The sequence below is a fragment of the Salmo salar genome, chromosome 13 (genome assembly GCF_965601325.2).
Source record: "Salmo salar chromosome 13, fSalSal1, whole genome shotgun sequence".
Classification (NCBI taxonomy): domain Eukaryota; kingdom Metazoa; phylum Chordata; class Actinopteri; order Salmoniformes; family Salmonidae; genus Salmo; species Salmo salar.
The window spans coordinates 41,899,670-41,917,309 of NC_138303.1; the positions used below are offsets into that span (position 1 = coordinate 41,899,670).

Below are 17,640 nucleotides of genomic sequence, written 5' to 3' on the forward strand. Positions count from 1 at the left end.
CTGGTAACTATGGATGTCTTAGTATTTCACACAAGGTCAGTCCTCAAGAGGATGCCATTTTCTTCATGTTTCTGCACAATAATATCTTGCCATTTGGCTGGTAACTTTCTGCAATCAATCACTCATCAAAGTATGTGATTGGAGTGCAGGAACTATGGTCACAAAGAGACAACTAATTTAAAGCAACTCATAAGGCAGGCTCCTAGATGGACATTTTGATTATAAAGTGGGATTTCTGAAATACCACAGATACCACGACAATTGTGACTCTTGTTAGAATTCCATGTAGTTTAAAAAGTATTGTGCTTCAAGTAAACACGTTTCATTGCAAAACAGAATGAAGATAGGTAACAATGCATGGCTTGGAATTTAACATAAGGGAACTTAAGAGGACACATTATTTGCTTGGTTCACCTCTTAATGAAACAGTTTACAGTGACACAACCATAATATGGTCTTAGAATGATCGGGAAAGTCATTTCAGTAGATGTATTTATTTTTTACTCATTATTTTGTATATCCTAATCCAGTGTTTCCGAAATGGTGGAGACCCCTAGGGCGTGTTCTGGTTCAGCCCATTGCACTAAACAGCTGATTCAAATAATGAACTCATCATCAAGCTTTGATTATTTGAATCAGCTGTGTAGTGCTAGGGAAAAAAAAAACACCCCTTGGGGTCCCCACGACCAAGTTTGGGAAATTCTCTCCTAATCAAATAAGTACATCAAATATTGAGCTAAAGAGATCATTACTTTTCTCTCATGGTGTTGATTCTTCTGGTGCTTACAGTTGATTGATAAACAATTCAACACTATCATTACAGAGAAATGTAAATGTCATTCCTCAGTGATGATTTGATATTGACAAGCTCGTGCTGGCACTGATGAAATGTTTGTTTCTTTGTTCCCTGCAGAATATGTATTATTTCTGCTTGGCACATTAACCAGGGTTCAACAGAGCTTTTTACACCTACAGTATGATTACCACTAGGCTTTGAATAAAAAAAAATCCACCATAACAAAAATATAGAAATTAAAATGTGAAGTTATGCATCCTGTCTTTCCTTACTTTTCCTATAGGTCTACCCATCTGGGAAGCTTGCATTCAATTGCTAACCATCTACCATCTGTTTTAACCAGAACTGCTTTTGGTCTTTTCCTGTTTATGTCTCTTCATCAGTCTATATGAGAGTTTAAGGTTGCCTTCATTAAAATGAAAGCCTACCCATCATCCTGGTTGTGGGAGTATCATGCTGATGTGAAATATCTCAACCTTTCCAGACTGCTCCACCACCTTTCTTGTTTTACTGAGTCCTAAAACTAAAAAACAAATGTTCAATTTACAATTCCTTTCCAAGTGTTAGACTATTATTGTTTGTCCACTATGAGCCAGTATAGCTGTTGCCATTGTCAATGGTTGCTTAGTTGCTGAATGCCTGGTTAGAAGTACAAGGATATTTGAGAAACCTCGCAAATATCTCTCCATCGCTCACATGTAAGCAGAGTAGCATTCATAGCTTTTGACTAATGTATGATTTTTTTTTATACATTTAGATAATGCTACCTGAAGTCAATTTTATATGTTTTATATGACCCTTAGCAATATGTTTAAATATTACAATGATCAGAATTTAGAAATGTGATGGAATGGCTACTTTTGCCACTTCACAGATGTTATACAGTGCCATCTCTTGACACTATCTTTCAGAGTTGCCCTATGTACAAACATGTACAATTGATAGATATTTGACCAGGTTAAGGTTTTCTATGTCACTGTCATCATGCTACCTTCTACACATTCTTTTAAGAAATAACACTGCTGACATTGGCCAATTCAAATTTAACAATACAACAGCAAGCAACAATCTTCTTCTCGCAAAATGCAGGAAACGGCCAAGGGCTAATTTGTGCATGCAATACTGCCTTTTTAACACATGCCAAACCTAGATGTACTTTCTTTTCATAAACATAGTGTCATAGCTCTTCATGTGGGATCATTTTTGCATTCAGTTAAAAGCTTGTGCGAATAGGCGTATATTGTAATATTCAAACGTAATTATTATATTCAGTTTCCTACTGTTCCTACTGTGTGGTCAGGTGCCACAAAGAGGGACTTGGGAAAATTGCAGTTGGCTCAGAACAGGGCAGCATGTCTGGCCATTAAAAGTACACAGAGAGCTAACGTTAATGACATGCATGTCAATCTCTCATGGCTCAAAGTAGAAGAGAGATTTACAAAAACAAGTAATGAGGAAGTCAGAGGTGTTGATAAGCTGAAGGTACCGAGCTGTTTGTTTAAAATACTAGCACACAGCTCAGACACCCATGTATACCCCACAAGACATGCCACCAGAGGTCTCTTCACAGTCCCCAAGTCCAGAACAGACTATTCCACATCAGGTAACTGATGCAAGCAGTAGAATCAGATCTAAAAAGCAGGTAAGAAAACACCTTATGGAACAGCGGGGACTGTGAAGTAACACATGCATACACACACACGATAACATTCACACTATACACACACGTACACATGGATTTTGCGTTGTAGATATGTGGTAGTGGAGTATGGGCCTGAGGGCACACAGTGTGTTGTGAATTCTGTAATTAACATATTGTAATGCTTTTAAAGGTATAACTGCCTTAATTTTGCCAGACCCCAGGAAGAGTAGCCGCTGCCTTGGCAGCAGGTAATGGGGATCCATAAGAAATACAAATACCACATTTAATGATGGAAATTGATAATTACTCTTGAAACATTTGTCCCAGTTTCATGTACTTTCTAGGGTGTACAGTAGACTATTAAGCGATTTCAATGCTACCATTTGAGTCACCTCATAAGTCATGACATCTGTCCATTTTCCAAAAGAAGGGGCATCCTTTTGGTTCCCACCATTTCAGCTTTATGACACAACAGCCTGCAGTTCGAATTGTTAGTTTGAACACAGCAGAAACACTGTGTTCAATTATAGTTTCTTATTGGGGCTATAAAGCGTCTAGACAACCCTCCCCTCTTTTTCACCTTCAGTCAGTCTCTAAGTAAAAGGCATTTGCTTTTCTGGATATATGGACTTTTCTTTGTCTCAGAGCTATCAACCATTTTTTTCAACTCCCGTTTATTAGACAGTTGCTGTTAGAGCTGCAACAACACATAATCATATACTGGATGTACTGAATTTCGATGTCCCTCAAATTCCATATGATTTACATTTTATTTACTGTAATTAAACTTTACTTTCAAGGGGAAATGCAGCTTTGAATGTGAAACTAACCCTTTTCTTTCTCCTGTGGCTTAAGCTTACCTTGGCTAAAATATGTGTAGCCTTTTAGCTGCTTCATGTGATTGTCATCTCTATACAGAATGGAATGAATTCCATGTCCTCACTGCATGGAAAAGTTGAACACCTTCCACCACATGCACACAACAACAGAGAGGCCAATGTAATCTGGAGTTAGCCATGTCCTTACTTAGTTTTCTATTTTTTCTTTGAATGACTACCCCCCCCCCCCCCATCCCTTTTTGTGAAGATGGCGGACAGTGGGTTGAGTAGGCAAAATAGATTGGCCTATCTTCTTCTTAGTGCAGTGGGAAATAAATTCTTCCTCACCTAACGCATTTACCAAAACTCACATGGTCTAATGACAAATATGGGAGAAGCTTCAAACATATTGCTCTGACAATATGTTTGAGTTCTTGAGAGGGAAAACTAGATAAAATTGAATCGTTCTTGAATTATTATTTTTTTTACAATCTGGAGGTCCTCTTATTGTATAGCGGATCTGTATGTTATACATAAAGACTATACAGCTTAAAGACATCCCCCACAAATACAGTATATTATAGCATTTAAATGATTATTACAGTATGGTTCACCACAAAGTTTCTACAGTTTCGGGACAGTAGGGCTCTTGACCCTGACTATTTTGCTGGTAAGTCAGAGTGATTGGACATCTGGGCCAAAGTTGTCTCTCTTGAAGAGTCTTGTCTGTCTGTCTACTTCTCTTGACTGCGATTTAAACCAACCTTGAAATATACATGTAATATGTCATATCTTTTTTAAATTTTAAAAAGAATAATTATATTTTCAGTTACCAGAAACACCTCCACAGAAGTTATTGGTAACTAAATCAGTGACAAAACTGATCATGTACAGTGCCTTCAGAAGTATTCATACCCCTTGACTTATTCCACATTTTGTTGTGTTACAGCTTGAATTCAAAATGGATTAAGTAAAAACAAAATACATACACACAATACCCAATCATGACAAAGTGGAAACATATCTAATTTACAAAGGTATTCACACCCGTAAGTCAATACATGTTAGAATAACCTTTGGTAGCAATTACAGCTGTGAGTCTGTCTGGGTAAGTCTCTAAGAGCTTTGCACACCTGGATTGTACAATATTTGTCCATTATCCATTAAATTCTTCATGCTCTGTCAAGTTTGTTGTTGATCCTTGCTAGATAGCTATTTTCAAGTTTTGCCATAGATGTTCAAGCCAATTTAAGTCAAAACTGTGACTAAGCAACATTCAATGTCGTCTTGGTAAGAAATTCCAGTGTATATTTGGCCTTGTGTTTTATGTTATTGTCCTGCTGAAAGGTGAATTTGTCTCCCAGTGGCTGTTGGAAAGGAGATCGAAACAGGTTTTCTTCTAGGATTTTGCCTGTGATTAGCTCCATTCCGTTTCTTTTTTATCCTGAAAAACTCCCCAGTCCTTAATGATTACAAGCATAGCCATAACACGATGCAGCCACCACTATGCTTGAAAAGCAGTATTACTGTACAGGCTTCCTTTTCTCTCTGTCAATATGTTAGTATTGTGGAGTAACTACAATGTTGTTGATCCATCCTCAGTTTTATCCTCACCACAGCTATTAAACTTACTGTTTTAAAGTTACCATTGGTCTCATGGTGAAATCCCTGAGCGGTTTCCTTCCTCTCCGGCAACTGAGTTAGGAAGGACGCCTGTATCTTTGTAGTGACTGGGTGTATTGATGCAGCCTCCAAAGTGTAATTGATAATGTCACCATGCTCAAAGGGATATTCAATGTCTGCTTTTAAAAATTTTACTCATCTACCAATAGACGGGTTGGTTGTTTAGCAACTATGGTGCAAAACAGACAGGGTTGACTTAGATTGTTGACGACATGTTAACTATTTAGTCTCCAATGATTATAGAAAACATAAATACATTTGCACAATGAACACGTCTCAAATAAAAAAAAATGCCATATTGGCATGAAATCAGTCAAAACACCTCAAAGCAAGACATGGTATCAAGAACAAGATTAAATTAGCTGAAGCGAGTCACATACGATTCCCCATATGGCACTTTCTTGTCATTGCTGGTAGCTATCTGGCCATCCAGAATCACAACTTTTTCGTGACATTGTCAGCTAACCCATCTATAGGTGCCCTTCTTTGCGAGGCATTGAAAATTTCAATTTGTGGTTGAATCTGTTTGAAATTCACTGCTCGACTGAGGGATTTTACAGATAATTGTATGTGGGGTACAGAGATGGTAGTCATTCAAAAATCATGTTAAACACTATTATTGCACACAGGCTTGCCATAACAAAGGGGTTGAATACTTTTTGACTTGAGACATTTCAGCTTTTAATTTTTAATTACATTTGTAAAAATGTCTAAACATACTTCCACATGATGTGGTGTTTTGTGTAGGCCAGTGACTCTCAATATAATCCATTTTAAATTCAGGCTGTAACACAACAAAATGTGGGAAAAGTCAATGGGTGTGAATACTTACAGTAGTGAATGCATACAACAACAACAACAAAAAGTTGATGAAGATGTATGTTCTACATGATGTTCTACATGATGAAATACACTTCTAATGTGTACCCTAAACAAACTAAGTTGAATGAAATGATTATCGAAGTTACAATATTTCCATATATACAGTATAGCAGCTTTTGTAGTTCTGTAACTCCTTTACCTCCCTCCCCATCGTTGCCCATCCACTAGTATCGCATCTCCCGCCCCCTTGGCATTCTGCTTTTCTCATCAATGGGCGCTATTTGAATAAAGTGTAAGCACTTGGAGTGGAGCCAATCAGCTGTCAGAGGACCATGATACATCGCAATGCATTATTGATAATAATAATTCCTTTGACATGCGCATTTCTACTTCGGGGGCTAATTTTACAACCCGAAGAATTTGTAAAGAAGGGACGAAAATTGCGTTACTATTTGCTCCCGATGGTTGCACCATGTCGAGGCGTAAGCAAGCTAAGCCACAGCAAATCAATTCCGATGAGCCCGGTTCGTCAGAAAATGGTGAGTTTTTGGACTGATAAACTACTTTTGGAAAGAGTCGCGCAGGGTTACATTTATACAATGTTGAAAGAAGCATCATTTTTATTTGGAAAGTTATACATTGTTTCTCCTCGCACTTTGACCTGGCTGGATCATGACCCTTGGAACTGACCATGCCTTTTTTTTCTCTTTTTTTTTATAAACCTGCGAGTTTGAAGTTTTACAATTTTTTTCCAAAATACAGTTGATTTTTGAAATTGTGTAAGCGAGTTTTGTTTGAAAACATTTTGCGTTTATTCGTATGAATAAAATACGGTTTAATCTGGTTGAACATCAATTGATCAATCGATTGCGTTTTGTTTGATAGAGCCAGAAAGCCCACTGTAAACGACATGATGCCTTAACTTTTGGCCAAGTTTTTCGAACATGTTACCAATGGAATACGAAACTGGAATAGCTGGGTGACTACTATTGTTATTGCTGTAGGCTATTTTAGAATGTTAATGTTTGGCTGTCTTTTTAGAAGATGATTAAAAAAATAATTGTAGACAAATCAGTTGCACGTCTTTTGATATTTTCACATAGGCCTAATTAAAGAACTATCCATGTTGCGCATTAGAATTTCATTGCATGTGGTGTTTCTCCTGCTTTGGACTGTATAAGTTATTTGTGCTCAAATACATGGCATAACGTTAGATTTTTTTGCCAGTGTTTGATGTAGTGTATTTTGGGGGCAATTTTATAAAAGCTTTCAAACAGTGTGGTATGAAATGTGACTCAGTAAGCTGATTTTAAAGGGGGAAGAGCGGGGGCAGTGGTGGTTGTAGGGTTGGCGGTGCGGCTTGTTGCCATGCCATAGTAATTAACTTTATGAATTATTCTATTGATTCTACTTACATGTAGGCTACGCTGCTTGATTGGGAGCGTGCATATGTTCGATAACTTCTTGTCGGTGTTTCTTTGATCTGAGAATAGTTACGTTCCATTTAATACAGGCTATCAATGTACTCTCATTAAGTGGCATCCTTGTGTAGTTTCACCTCGTGCCATATTGAATTTTAGGTGATCTGATAGAATTTATGCGCCACCAAGTGGTCATATGTTTTTTACTTGACACAAGTGCTTAAGTCAGTCTTGTTATTTAGACATGATTTATTTTCTACTTGCTTTCCCATAATTTTGCGGGTTCTTGATTAGTTTCGCCTCTGAAAATCGCCCACTTTTTTGCATAGTGAGTCATAAGGTAACGTTCTCCTCCCTCTGCCTACTGCGTTATGCACTGCAACAGCATTGCCAATTTGTTTGACAATGAACGGATTCGGAATACAATACCATTTGCCATTTTTTTCCACCCGATTCCAGTTGCCTGGTGAGCGATTAACAAGGGCAGCAACAGTTTCGTTGGAAGAATGCAGACAGGTGGTCTACCCCACAGAGAGAGAGTACATTAGCTTTTGACAATGAGACTGGTTGTGAAATGGACTCTCGGTCGGCAGACAAATACAAATCATCACTTATTTATTCTAGTTCCATTTTGCTAGAATTTACTTTTCATGTAAATGAGAAGTTGATATGCGAGACGATTGCCCCTGATCTTTTCTGGGTTTTAAAGGCAAATCGATGGATGTCTTTATAAATCCACTGTTCTGACTGATTATTGTGAGCATAGGCACACAATCGTTTTATATTGAAATCGGTGTTAAATTCAAGTACAGGTCATGTAAATCTTTGTTTATAGTTCACACCATACTTCGCATACTTGAATTATTGTAGCAAATTCAGGCATATTACAGGCCCACACAATGAATATTGGTTTACATGTGTCCTTATAATAAAGTATGCTTGATTTCGGGAGTCATTTAAGTTACTAAAATGGAATGGGTGTCAGGAAAGACGGGCTGGTCTTAATTTGTTATCCTACATGAGACAGGGGCGGCAGGTAGCCTAGTGGTTAGAGCGTTGGGCTAGTAATAGAAGTTGCAAGATCGAATCCCCGAGCTGACAAGGTAAAAAAAATATGTCGTTCTGGCCCTGAACAAGGCAGTTAACCCACTGTTCCCAGGGCGTCATTGTAAATAAGAATTTGTTCTTAACTGACTTGCCTTTTTAAATAAAGGTTAAATGACTCAAATAAATAAATAGAAATTGGTTGCTTGCCCCTGATGTTTTTGTCAGATGTTGCCCTCTGCTGGCAGTTGTGCACTGAGCCCAAATTGCACGAAACCAATGTATTGACTGGAAATGTGATTGAGAAAGGTTTTTCATGAATGTAAATGACTCATTCAAGTTTTGCCCACGAAGCAATATTAATTTCTAATATAGATTAACCTCATTAATTATTGAAGTATTTGAATACCACCTTGAGTGTGTATATGTGTGTATATAGTACCAGTCAAAAGTTTGGACACACCACCTCAATCCAGGGTTTTCCTTTATTTTCACTATTTTCTACATTGTCGAATAATAGTGAAGACATCAAAACTATGAAAGAACACATATGGAATCATGTGTTAACCAAAAGTGTTATGATTCTTCAAAGAAGCCTCACTTTGCCTTGATGACAGCTTGTCATTCTCTGAACCAGCTTCATAAGGTAGTCACCTGGAATGCATTTCAAAAGGTGTGCCTTGTTACATGTTAATTGTGGCATTTCTTTCCGTAATGCATTTGAGCCAATCAGTTGTGTTATGACAAGGTAGGGGTGGTATGCAGAAAATAGCCTTATTTGGTAAAAGAACAAGTCCATATTATGGCAAGAACAGCTCAAGTAAGCAAAGGGAAAAGACAGTCCATTATTACTTGAAGACATGAAGGTCAGTCAATCTGAAAAATGTCAAGAACTTTGAAAGGTTCTTCAAGTGCAGTTGCAAAAACCATCAAACACTAAGATGAAACTGGCTCTCATGAGGACTGCCGCAGGAAAGGAAGACCCAGAGTTAGCTCTGCTGCAGAGAATAAGTTCATTAGTTACCAGACTCAGAAATTGCAGCACAAATAAATGCTTCACAGAATTCAAGTAACAGACACATCTCAACATCAACTGTTCAGAGGAGACTGCGTGAATCAGGCCTTCATGGTCGAATTGCTGTAAATAAACCACTACTAAAGGACACCAATAAGAAGACTTGCTTGGGCCAAGAACCATGAGCAATGGGCATTAGACTGGTGGAAATCTGTCCTTTGATCTGAGTCTAAATTTGAGATTTTTGGTTCTAACTACCACGTATTTGTGAGACGCAGAGTAGGTGAATGGATGATCTCCGCATGTGTGGTTCCCACCGTGAAGCATGGAGGTGTGGGGGTGCTTTGCTGGTGACACTGTCAGTGATTTTATTTAGAATTCAAGGCACACTTAATCAGCATTCTGCAGTGATATGCCATCCCATCTGGTTTGCGCTTAGTCCCAATATCATTTGTTTTTCAACAGGACAATGACCCAACACACATCCAGGCTGTGTAAGAGCTATTTGACCAAGAAGGAGAGCGACGGAGTGCTGCATCAGATGACCTGGCCTTTACAATCACCTGACCGCAACCCAATTTAGATGGTTTGGGATGAGTTGGACCGCAAAGTGAAGGAAAAGCAGCCAACAAGTACTCAGCATATATGGGAACTGCTTCAAGACTGTTGGAGAAGCATTCCAGGTGAAGCTGGTTGAGAGAACGCCAAGAGTGTGCAAAGCTGTCAAGGCAAAGGGTGGAGAATTTGGAGAATCTCAAATATAAAATATATTTGGTTTTATTTAACTTCTACGGGATCGATTTCCCCCCACGGGACGTTTAACGTAGGCTGATGGGATTAGCATGAGGTTGTAAGTAACGAGAATTTCCCAGGACATAGACATGTTTTATATGGGCAGAAAGCTTAAATTATTGTTAATATAACTGCACTGTCCAATTTACAGTGAAACAATACTATGCTATTGTTTGAGTCTGCACAATTGTGAACTTGATAGTATTAAACCTATTAGGCACAGTCTTGATACAACATTTTGAACAGATACGCATTGGATCAGTCTAAAACTTTGCACATACACTGCTGCCATTTAGTGGCCAAAATCTAAATTGTGCCTGGGCTGGAATAATACATTTTGGCCTTTCTCTTATATTTCAAAGATGATGGTACTACAAAAACACATTTCTTTCTTCTTTGTATTATCTTTTACGAGATCTATGTTATATTCTCCTACATTCATTTTACATTTCCACAAACTTCAGAGTGTTTCCTTTCAAATGGTATCAAGAATATGCATATCCTTGCTTCAGGTCCTGAGCTACAAGCAGTTAGATTTGGGTATGTCATTTAGGTGAAAATGTTACTACATGATTCCATATTTCATAGTTTTGATGTCTTCACTATTATTCTACAATGTAGAAAATAGTAAAATAAAGAAAAACCCTTGTAGTTGTTTCCAAACTTTTGTGTGTGTTTGTAAAAAAATATATACACACACACACTACCAGTATATTGTTTGACTGAAATTGAAAAAATAACTCTAAATGATAGAATTTAAATTCAACAGAGATGTACTTATACTGGCTATTTTAATTATATCCAGGCTGTAATTAATTTATACTTGTTGGTTTATTGTTTTTAACCTGAGATTTCCCTATTATCATTACAGGCGTTCTACAAGACGGTCAAACTGAAGGGAATGAGGTGAAGAGGTTTAGAATGGACGAGACGAAGGTCTGCAACAAATGCTGTGCTGAATTCATCGATGAGGCTGAGTTTTTCAAACATCAGAATAACTGCACTAAAAGTCATGCGATGGTCATCATGAAAGATGGAGAGGGGAGAGAAGTACCAGATGACTTCTCACAAGGAGGCTCTCAGAGTGACTTTCAGAAAGACCGCAGTGACTGCCAGTCCAGCAGTAATACTCTATCAAAGTCCAATGCAGTGTCTATGGAAAGGATGGAGGAAGAACCAAAATCAAACAGTGAGGAACAACCATCCAAACAAGACCAGGTGGAGATGTCTGACAGTCCCAGGCCTGAGATGAGTTGCCATCAGCACCAAGACTCATCCAAACCCCAAGATTCAAATGTCACCTTGGAGTCCATGCCTGGCACCAAAGTGGCTGTCACCCAGCACTCATCGAACAGTGGTTTGAACAACTGCAAGTCTCCACAGGCCTCCCAGGAGGCCTTGCAAGCCATCCCTGTGATCCTGGAACAGCTAGTGGCCCTCCAGCAGCAGCAGCTCCAGCAGATCCAACTGACTGAGCAGATCCGTATCCAAGTGTCAATGATGGCTCCACAGAGCCTCCACTCGGCCCTAGGGGCAGCAGTCGACCCTCTCAAAGCCCTAGGAGTTCATCTCTCCCAGCAGCTCTCTGCTGCAGCAGCCCTGATCGGCAAGAGGACTGGCAACCAGAGCCTCTCGCTAGAGTCCCTCAAACAGGGTAAACTACCTCTGTCCAATGGCATTCCCACCTCACTGGCTCGAGGCATGGGGCCGATGCCCTCCAAAGCCGATATGTTGAAGGGGCTCCCAGACATGGCCAACCACCTACCAGCGATACTGCCTCATTCACCAGGCTCCATGGTCTACCAAAGTCCCTTCACTAGCCTCTCATCAGGGATGGATCCCTCTAAGAAAGTAAAGAGCAAGATCCCAAATATGCCTGAGTCTAAAAATGGGTCTGGTGGCGACAGCATGTACAAGCACAAGTGTAAGTACTGTGGGAAAACGTTTGGGAATGACAGCGCACTCCAGATCCATTTGCGCTCGCACACTGGAGAAAGACCATTTAAATGTAACATATGTGGAAACCGCTTCACAACCAAAGGAAACCTCAAAGTGCATTTCCAAAGACACAAGGAGAAGTACCCTTACATCAGGATGAACCCACATCCTGTGCCGGAACACCTTGACAACATTCCCACCAGCAGCGGCATCCCCTACGGCATGTCAATGCCCATTGAAGAATCCAACATGGTGGACATGAAGCCAATGCTCGGCGTCCCATCTCCAGGTTTCCACCCATCAGCACTGCAGGGGTTCAAGCCTTCGTTTGATTGTTTCAGGAGTGACCCGTTCTCCCAAAGAGCGTCATCAGGAAGTGACTGCGCGTCAATTTCCTCAAACATGTTCAATCACGAAATGGGCTCTGATCAGGACCACCAGGTATCTAAAGAGCTAATGGGAGCGCTGCATCACATCAATGTCAAAGGCCTTCCTGGCGACCACAACAGCTCTGAAACTGCCAAACTGCAGCAGATGGTGGATGGACTGGAAAAGAGGACCAATGACCCAAACGAGTGCTACATCTGCCACCGGGTGCTCAGCTGCCAGAGCTCCTTGAAGATGCATTACCGTACGCATACGGGCGAGCGGCCCTACAAGTGTAAGATCTGCGGCCGTGCCTTCTCCACCAATGGCAACCTCAAAGCTCATTATGGTGTTCATCGGGCTAACACGCCCCTCAAGATGCAGCACTCTTGCCCCATCTGCCAGAAGAAGTTCACCAATGCGGTGGTTCTTCAGCAGCACATCCGCATGCACATGGGAGGCCAGATCCCTAACACCCCCATGCCAGAGACCCAGCTCGAGGCCTTGGAAGAAATTGACTCCTCTCTGCCTGACGAGAAGTCCATGGACACCAACGGCTTTGAGTGCATGGTAGACCAAGACGCAGAGCTTGACTCTCAAGAAAAACCAAGCGACACCTCAGATTCTCTCGCACCATCTTCATCTGAGGAACCGCACCAACCTAATCAGGCCCCTCCATCCTCTATGTTCTCCAGCATAGCTACTCAGGAGAACCACATGAAGAACCTCACCTTGGCTCTCAACCTGCAACGCCAAAGCGGCACCGCCTCAGAGTGTGATGGAGTGCCCCCCAAAGAGTCCCCATCAGCCGCCGAGTGCATCCGGGAGCATGAGTACCGGAACGGCCGCAGCCCTGACATCTCAGACTCTGTCTCCTTCCACTCCTCATCACCAGTCAACGGACTGGCTGCTGCCTACATGGCTAAGTCCCCCGAGTCAGCCATCCCTGAGGATTACACCCAGAATGGGCCTAGAACAGACTCTGACAGCAGCTCTCAGGATGCCAATGGAGCTCTGGACCTAACAGCACCCAGCTTTACCCCAAAAAACATCAAAGAAGAGCCTGGCCTACCCTTCACTAATAGAGAGTATGGTAAGTGTATAAGCCCCTTTGATTAGAATGTTCTTTATTGTAAATCAATCACATTCCCTGTAGGGTTTTAAAAATAGGTTGACTGGGAGTAATCTTGAGTATTGTTTATTAACTGGATATATTTTTCTTCTCTCAACAGCTCCCAGCCATTTGCCTCCTTTTATGAGGGTGCCTCCCAGTCTGGTCAAACTGGAGAGGCAGATTCCCCCAGAGAGCTCCATGGGCATTGGCCCTCTATTTGTCTCCCAGATGCCTCAGGGAGTGGGAGGGCAGCCACGGGACGGCTCCAGTGCTCACCGTAGATCCAGCAAGCAGCATCTGTGTAACTCCTGTGGCAAAAACTTCTCCTCTGCCAGTGCCCTGCAGATCCATGAGAGGACCCACACTGGCGAGAAGCCCTTTGGCTGCACCATCTGTGGCAGGGCCTTCACCACTAAAGGCAACCTCAAGGTAAGGCTTTTTTAAGGAAATGAAATGCTATTAAAGCTTTTGTCTTTCATGGACTCTGGCCTGGTATGAAACAGCTAACTTCCTGCAATTCGAAACATTTTGCCATGGGGCAAAGAGTAAAACGTGCAGTTTTATAGCTAATCTCATGCTATTTTGCCATGAGGCTGAGAATTATTTTGCTGTGTTGACTGTAATAAATGCACTGGATTATGAGCTGGAGGCCTGATGAGCTGTCTTTGCTAAATGAACAAATTAAGTAGGCGTTGGCATGGTGCATATAGCCATAGAAGCACAGTGACATATGCCGTCATATTCATGGATTATTCCGGCTGTGGCTTTCAGTTATTTTTGTCCACCATCCCATCAGATTGAATGTCATTCCAGTGCACTGCTTGGTATGAATCCTATCTGATGGTGTTTGCATGTTTAGGTAAAAAGACAAATGTCCTGTTTGGAACATGAGTAGAAAGCATAATTTTTGTTGTTGCTTTATCTGATTGGGTTGGCCTGGCTCGCCAGGGGCTGGGTCTGGGCCCACACGTGCCTACGTGGCTGGATTGTCCCAAGTAGATGTTAAGTAATTGTCAACATTTTGATTAACTAGTCCTAACCTTAACCCTTCTCCTAACCCTAAACTTAACCCTTACCTCAATCCTGGCCCTAACCTAAAACATTACCCTAACCTTAGCAAGCATTTGCTTATCAACAGATAGTTTAATAGTATGACCACCGATATGGGACTATCCAAATAAGTGTGACCTCATTTTCTGTAGTAATATCTATTCCATGCTTGTTTTAGGTGCACGTCGGAACTCACATGTGGAACAGCTCTGCGAGGCGCGGCCAGCGCCTCTCTCTGGACAACCCCATGGCCCTGATGGCGATGAGCTCAGAGTCTGGCAACATGATGCCAGAGATGATGCCACCTCCCAAGGAACTGGGTCCTCCTCAGCCGATGAACTTCGACCAGTCTCTGTGGAACCAGTACACTGCTGCTTTCACCAACGGCCTGTCCATGAAGACTAACGAGATCTCTGTGATCCAAAATGGCGGAATGCCTGGTAGCCTAGCCGGTGGTCCTATGGTCTGCTCTACTGGAGGCCTGATGGAAATGGATGGGTCCCACTCTGGCCTGCCTGCCACCATGGCAGAGATGGAAAGGAATGGCTCAGAGTGTGTGGCTAGATCTCAGTTCCAACATTTCATGGAGGAAGGGAAAATTGCAGTGAACTAGTTGTAAAATGGAAGAACAAGGCAGTTTTATCTGTTTTTGTTTTGCTTATAGTTTCTTTGTCGATTGTGTACGGATTTTGAATGTTCATAGTAGCAATGTTAGCTAACATTGCCACTTGGTCCTTGACTGGTGCTATTCCAACACTTTCAAGGGATAACCCTTGCTGAACATATTGCTGGTTTTTGCAAAGCCTAGTTGGAACTCTCAGTAACTTAAATGATGCAGCTCTTCCCTTTTTTCATTTGAACAATTCACCCCTTAAGTGTTATTTTTAGTTGAAGTTGCTAAAACTACTGTAGGTGTATTTACGGTTATATTTTTCTCCATAATGTATGCGGGTATTTCTGTGACACTTTTTAGTCTTGTATCCTGAAGTTGAATGTATGGCTTACTTGAAACCGCTTTGATTCAGAATGTCTCTCTCCTTGATGGAAGAACCTGTAGGATTTTGTCTAGCATTATGAAAGCTTCAGTGTATGACCGATTGTGGACACCATTGTTTTAGTGCCGATAAACAAGTGGTTCTCCTGATTCCTCTACAGTACATAACTACTTGGCTCTCGACCTATTGTGTGCCATACATTTTATGAAATTTGTGTAGTTTCAAAATGGCCAACCGTCTTGCAACGATATTTCATAGGAAAGTGTTTGATATTTCAAGTTGTCTGGAGATGCTCTGAGGTGGTCTGCTGAGAGTTATCCGTCAGGTGTCATATACTTTTGTTTGATCCAGACAGGCCTACTGATTTGCTCAGTCATCTGTTTTGGATGTTGATTATGTTTCCAGGTAGTTTACACATGCTGAGACAATAGTTTCTTTGCCTTTCTCTCTAAAACTGAAAAACCTCATGCCAAGTGCCTACCTTGAATTTGAATTGTTGCTATATTGCGTATTTTCTTTTTCTTTTTTTAAGCACCACAATTGTAATGACGGTTATATTTGTCTGTGTTTTGACTGGTACTATATTTTTCCATATTGCATTGTTTCCGGAAATGTTTTCTTTTCACTAATTTACAAAGATGACTGTTTCCATATTTTTGCTCCCAATATTCCTTTTTGTAGAGCTTCTGCATCTTTTGGTGGGTTGTGTTCTGAAGGCTATGGTTTGCGTCCCAAATGGTACCATATTCTCTACATACACGGGCCCTGGTCAAAAGTAGTGCACCGTACAGGGAATAGGATACCATTTGGGACACAACCCATAAAATGCTGAATGCTCTCAATCATGCCTGCACTTTATATTTCTTCAGACTTTTGGTAAGCTTGTCATTTTAATGGTTACGTGTCAAAACCCTCATTTACATTTACCTTAATCTTCATATAAGAGTGCACATCAGCGATTGTCATCTTTTCTAAGTTTGTTTGAGGACTTGGAAACATTGACTTCAGAATTTTACTCTATTTAACTCAATTCCCAGCCCTATTAAGTTTGATATACTTCAATAATTCTCTCCATTGACTGGGACTCTACATTATTTTATCAATTGTGGAATCTTAAACTTTTTGTTTTGTTATTTATATTGTGTACGATGCCAGAGCTTTGGGGGCTACACTCTACCTCATTCAGATATTAGTTTATCCTCCACCTACCCTCAAAGTTAACGCAATGGGTACATTCACTCTCTGATACATTCTGAGTAAGCAATGATATGCTTTCATTCTTCGCACAACCTACTGAGTTGTGTAAGTAATGAATGGATCACTGGACTCTTTGCTCAACTCAGAATGCACAGATTAACTCTATAATCCTGCTGTAAATTCCCCCCCCCCCCCCCCCCCCATTGAAATGCATTTACCAAATTGTGCCTTGTTTTAAAAGTAAAACCATGCATCAGAACTGCTTTGAGGTTGTCTATACAATTCAAGAAATTGAGCCTGTGTAGGCTTGTTTACAATGTAAATGTCCTTTTCCTTATCACCTAAATGTAACTTTCTGGTCTTTCTGAAAATAGAAATCAGGGTGACCTTTCCACCTTTGGTTTGCATTCCTTTGTCAGTTCCCAGCATGCCATGAATTACTCTAAAAATCGTGTGTTTTATTTAATTGTTTGTATGAATTTGATTTATTTAGTTAAGTCTGGAAGAGTAAGCGTTTCAGTTACAGGATTAATTCTGCTCTGTCTCCTCAGAGCATGGATTTTGGATTAATTACCTCATGGGTTTGTTCTTGCTACTTTTCTTTTAATTTGCATTGTGCACATCCCTGATTTACATCTTGTCTCCTTCAAATGACTTTCTTGGAGTTGTTGGTTTGGTTGTTGATCTCGCATGTGTCCCAGAAATAAATGTTTGGTCCCAGATTTTGCATCAACTAAATTCATTTGCATCTCCAACTAGCCGTATGTTGTCTGTTCTCATTTTCTTCCCACAATCAAAGCTAACTATCTGTTTTGTGACCTCTGATCAAGGCCTAGAGCAGTCTTCAAATGTATAAGTAGCCTAATTAGTTTATCCAACCATTTAAAAAAAAAAAAAAAAAAAAAAAAAAAAAGATAAAATGGCCATCTGTAGGTGTAGACTTATTC

At 40.6% G+C, this 17,640-nt stretch overlaps 1 protein-coding gene across 2 annotated transcripts; it reads left to right on the forward strand.

The window, feature by feature from the left end:
* Positions 1–6,035: 6,035 nt before the first annotated feature.
* On the forward strand, positions 6,036–17,415 carry LOC106567117 (sal-like protein 4). 2 transcript variants are annotated; one of them, XM_082960098.1, is made up of 5 exons: positions 6,036–6,300; positions 9,707–9,924; positions 10,905–13,430; positions 13,570–13,880; positions 14,680–17,415. In XM_082960098.1, exons 2-5 carry the CDS (start codon positions 9,825–9,827, stop codon positions 15,112–15,114), a joined length of 3,372 nt encoding a protein of 1,123 aa, XP_082816224.1. In that variant the 5' UTR covers positions 6,036–6,300; positions 9,707–9,824; the 3' UTR covers positions 15,115–17,415. The 2 variants fall into 2 exon arrangements, with proteins under 2 accessions (XP_082816224.1, XP_013991506.1); XM_014136031.3 differs by lacking the exon at positions 9,707–9,924.
* The last annotated feature ends 225 nt before the right edge of the window (positions 17,416–17,640 follow it).

What these genes read in the sequence shown, in the direction of transcription:
- LOC106567117 (XM_014136031.3), top strand. Translation starts at nt 6,138, where the DNA reads ATGCGCATTTCTACTTCGGGGGCTAATTTTACAACCCGAAGAATTTGT. An exon ending in CTTCACTAATAGAGAGTATG is followed by an intron (nt 13,431 to 13,569) that starts GTAAGTGTATAA and finishes TTCTCTCAACAG; the next exon opens with CTCCCAGCCATTTGCCTCCT. An exon ending in CCACTAAAGGCAACCTCAAG is followed by an intron (nt 13,881 to 14,679) that starts GTAAGGCTTTTT and finishes TGCTTGTTTTAG; the next exon opens with GTGCACGTCGGAACTCACAT.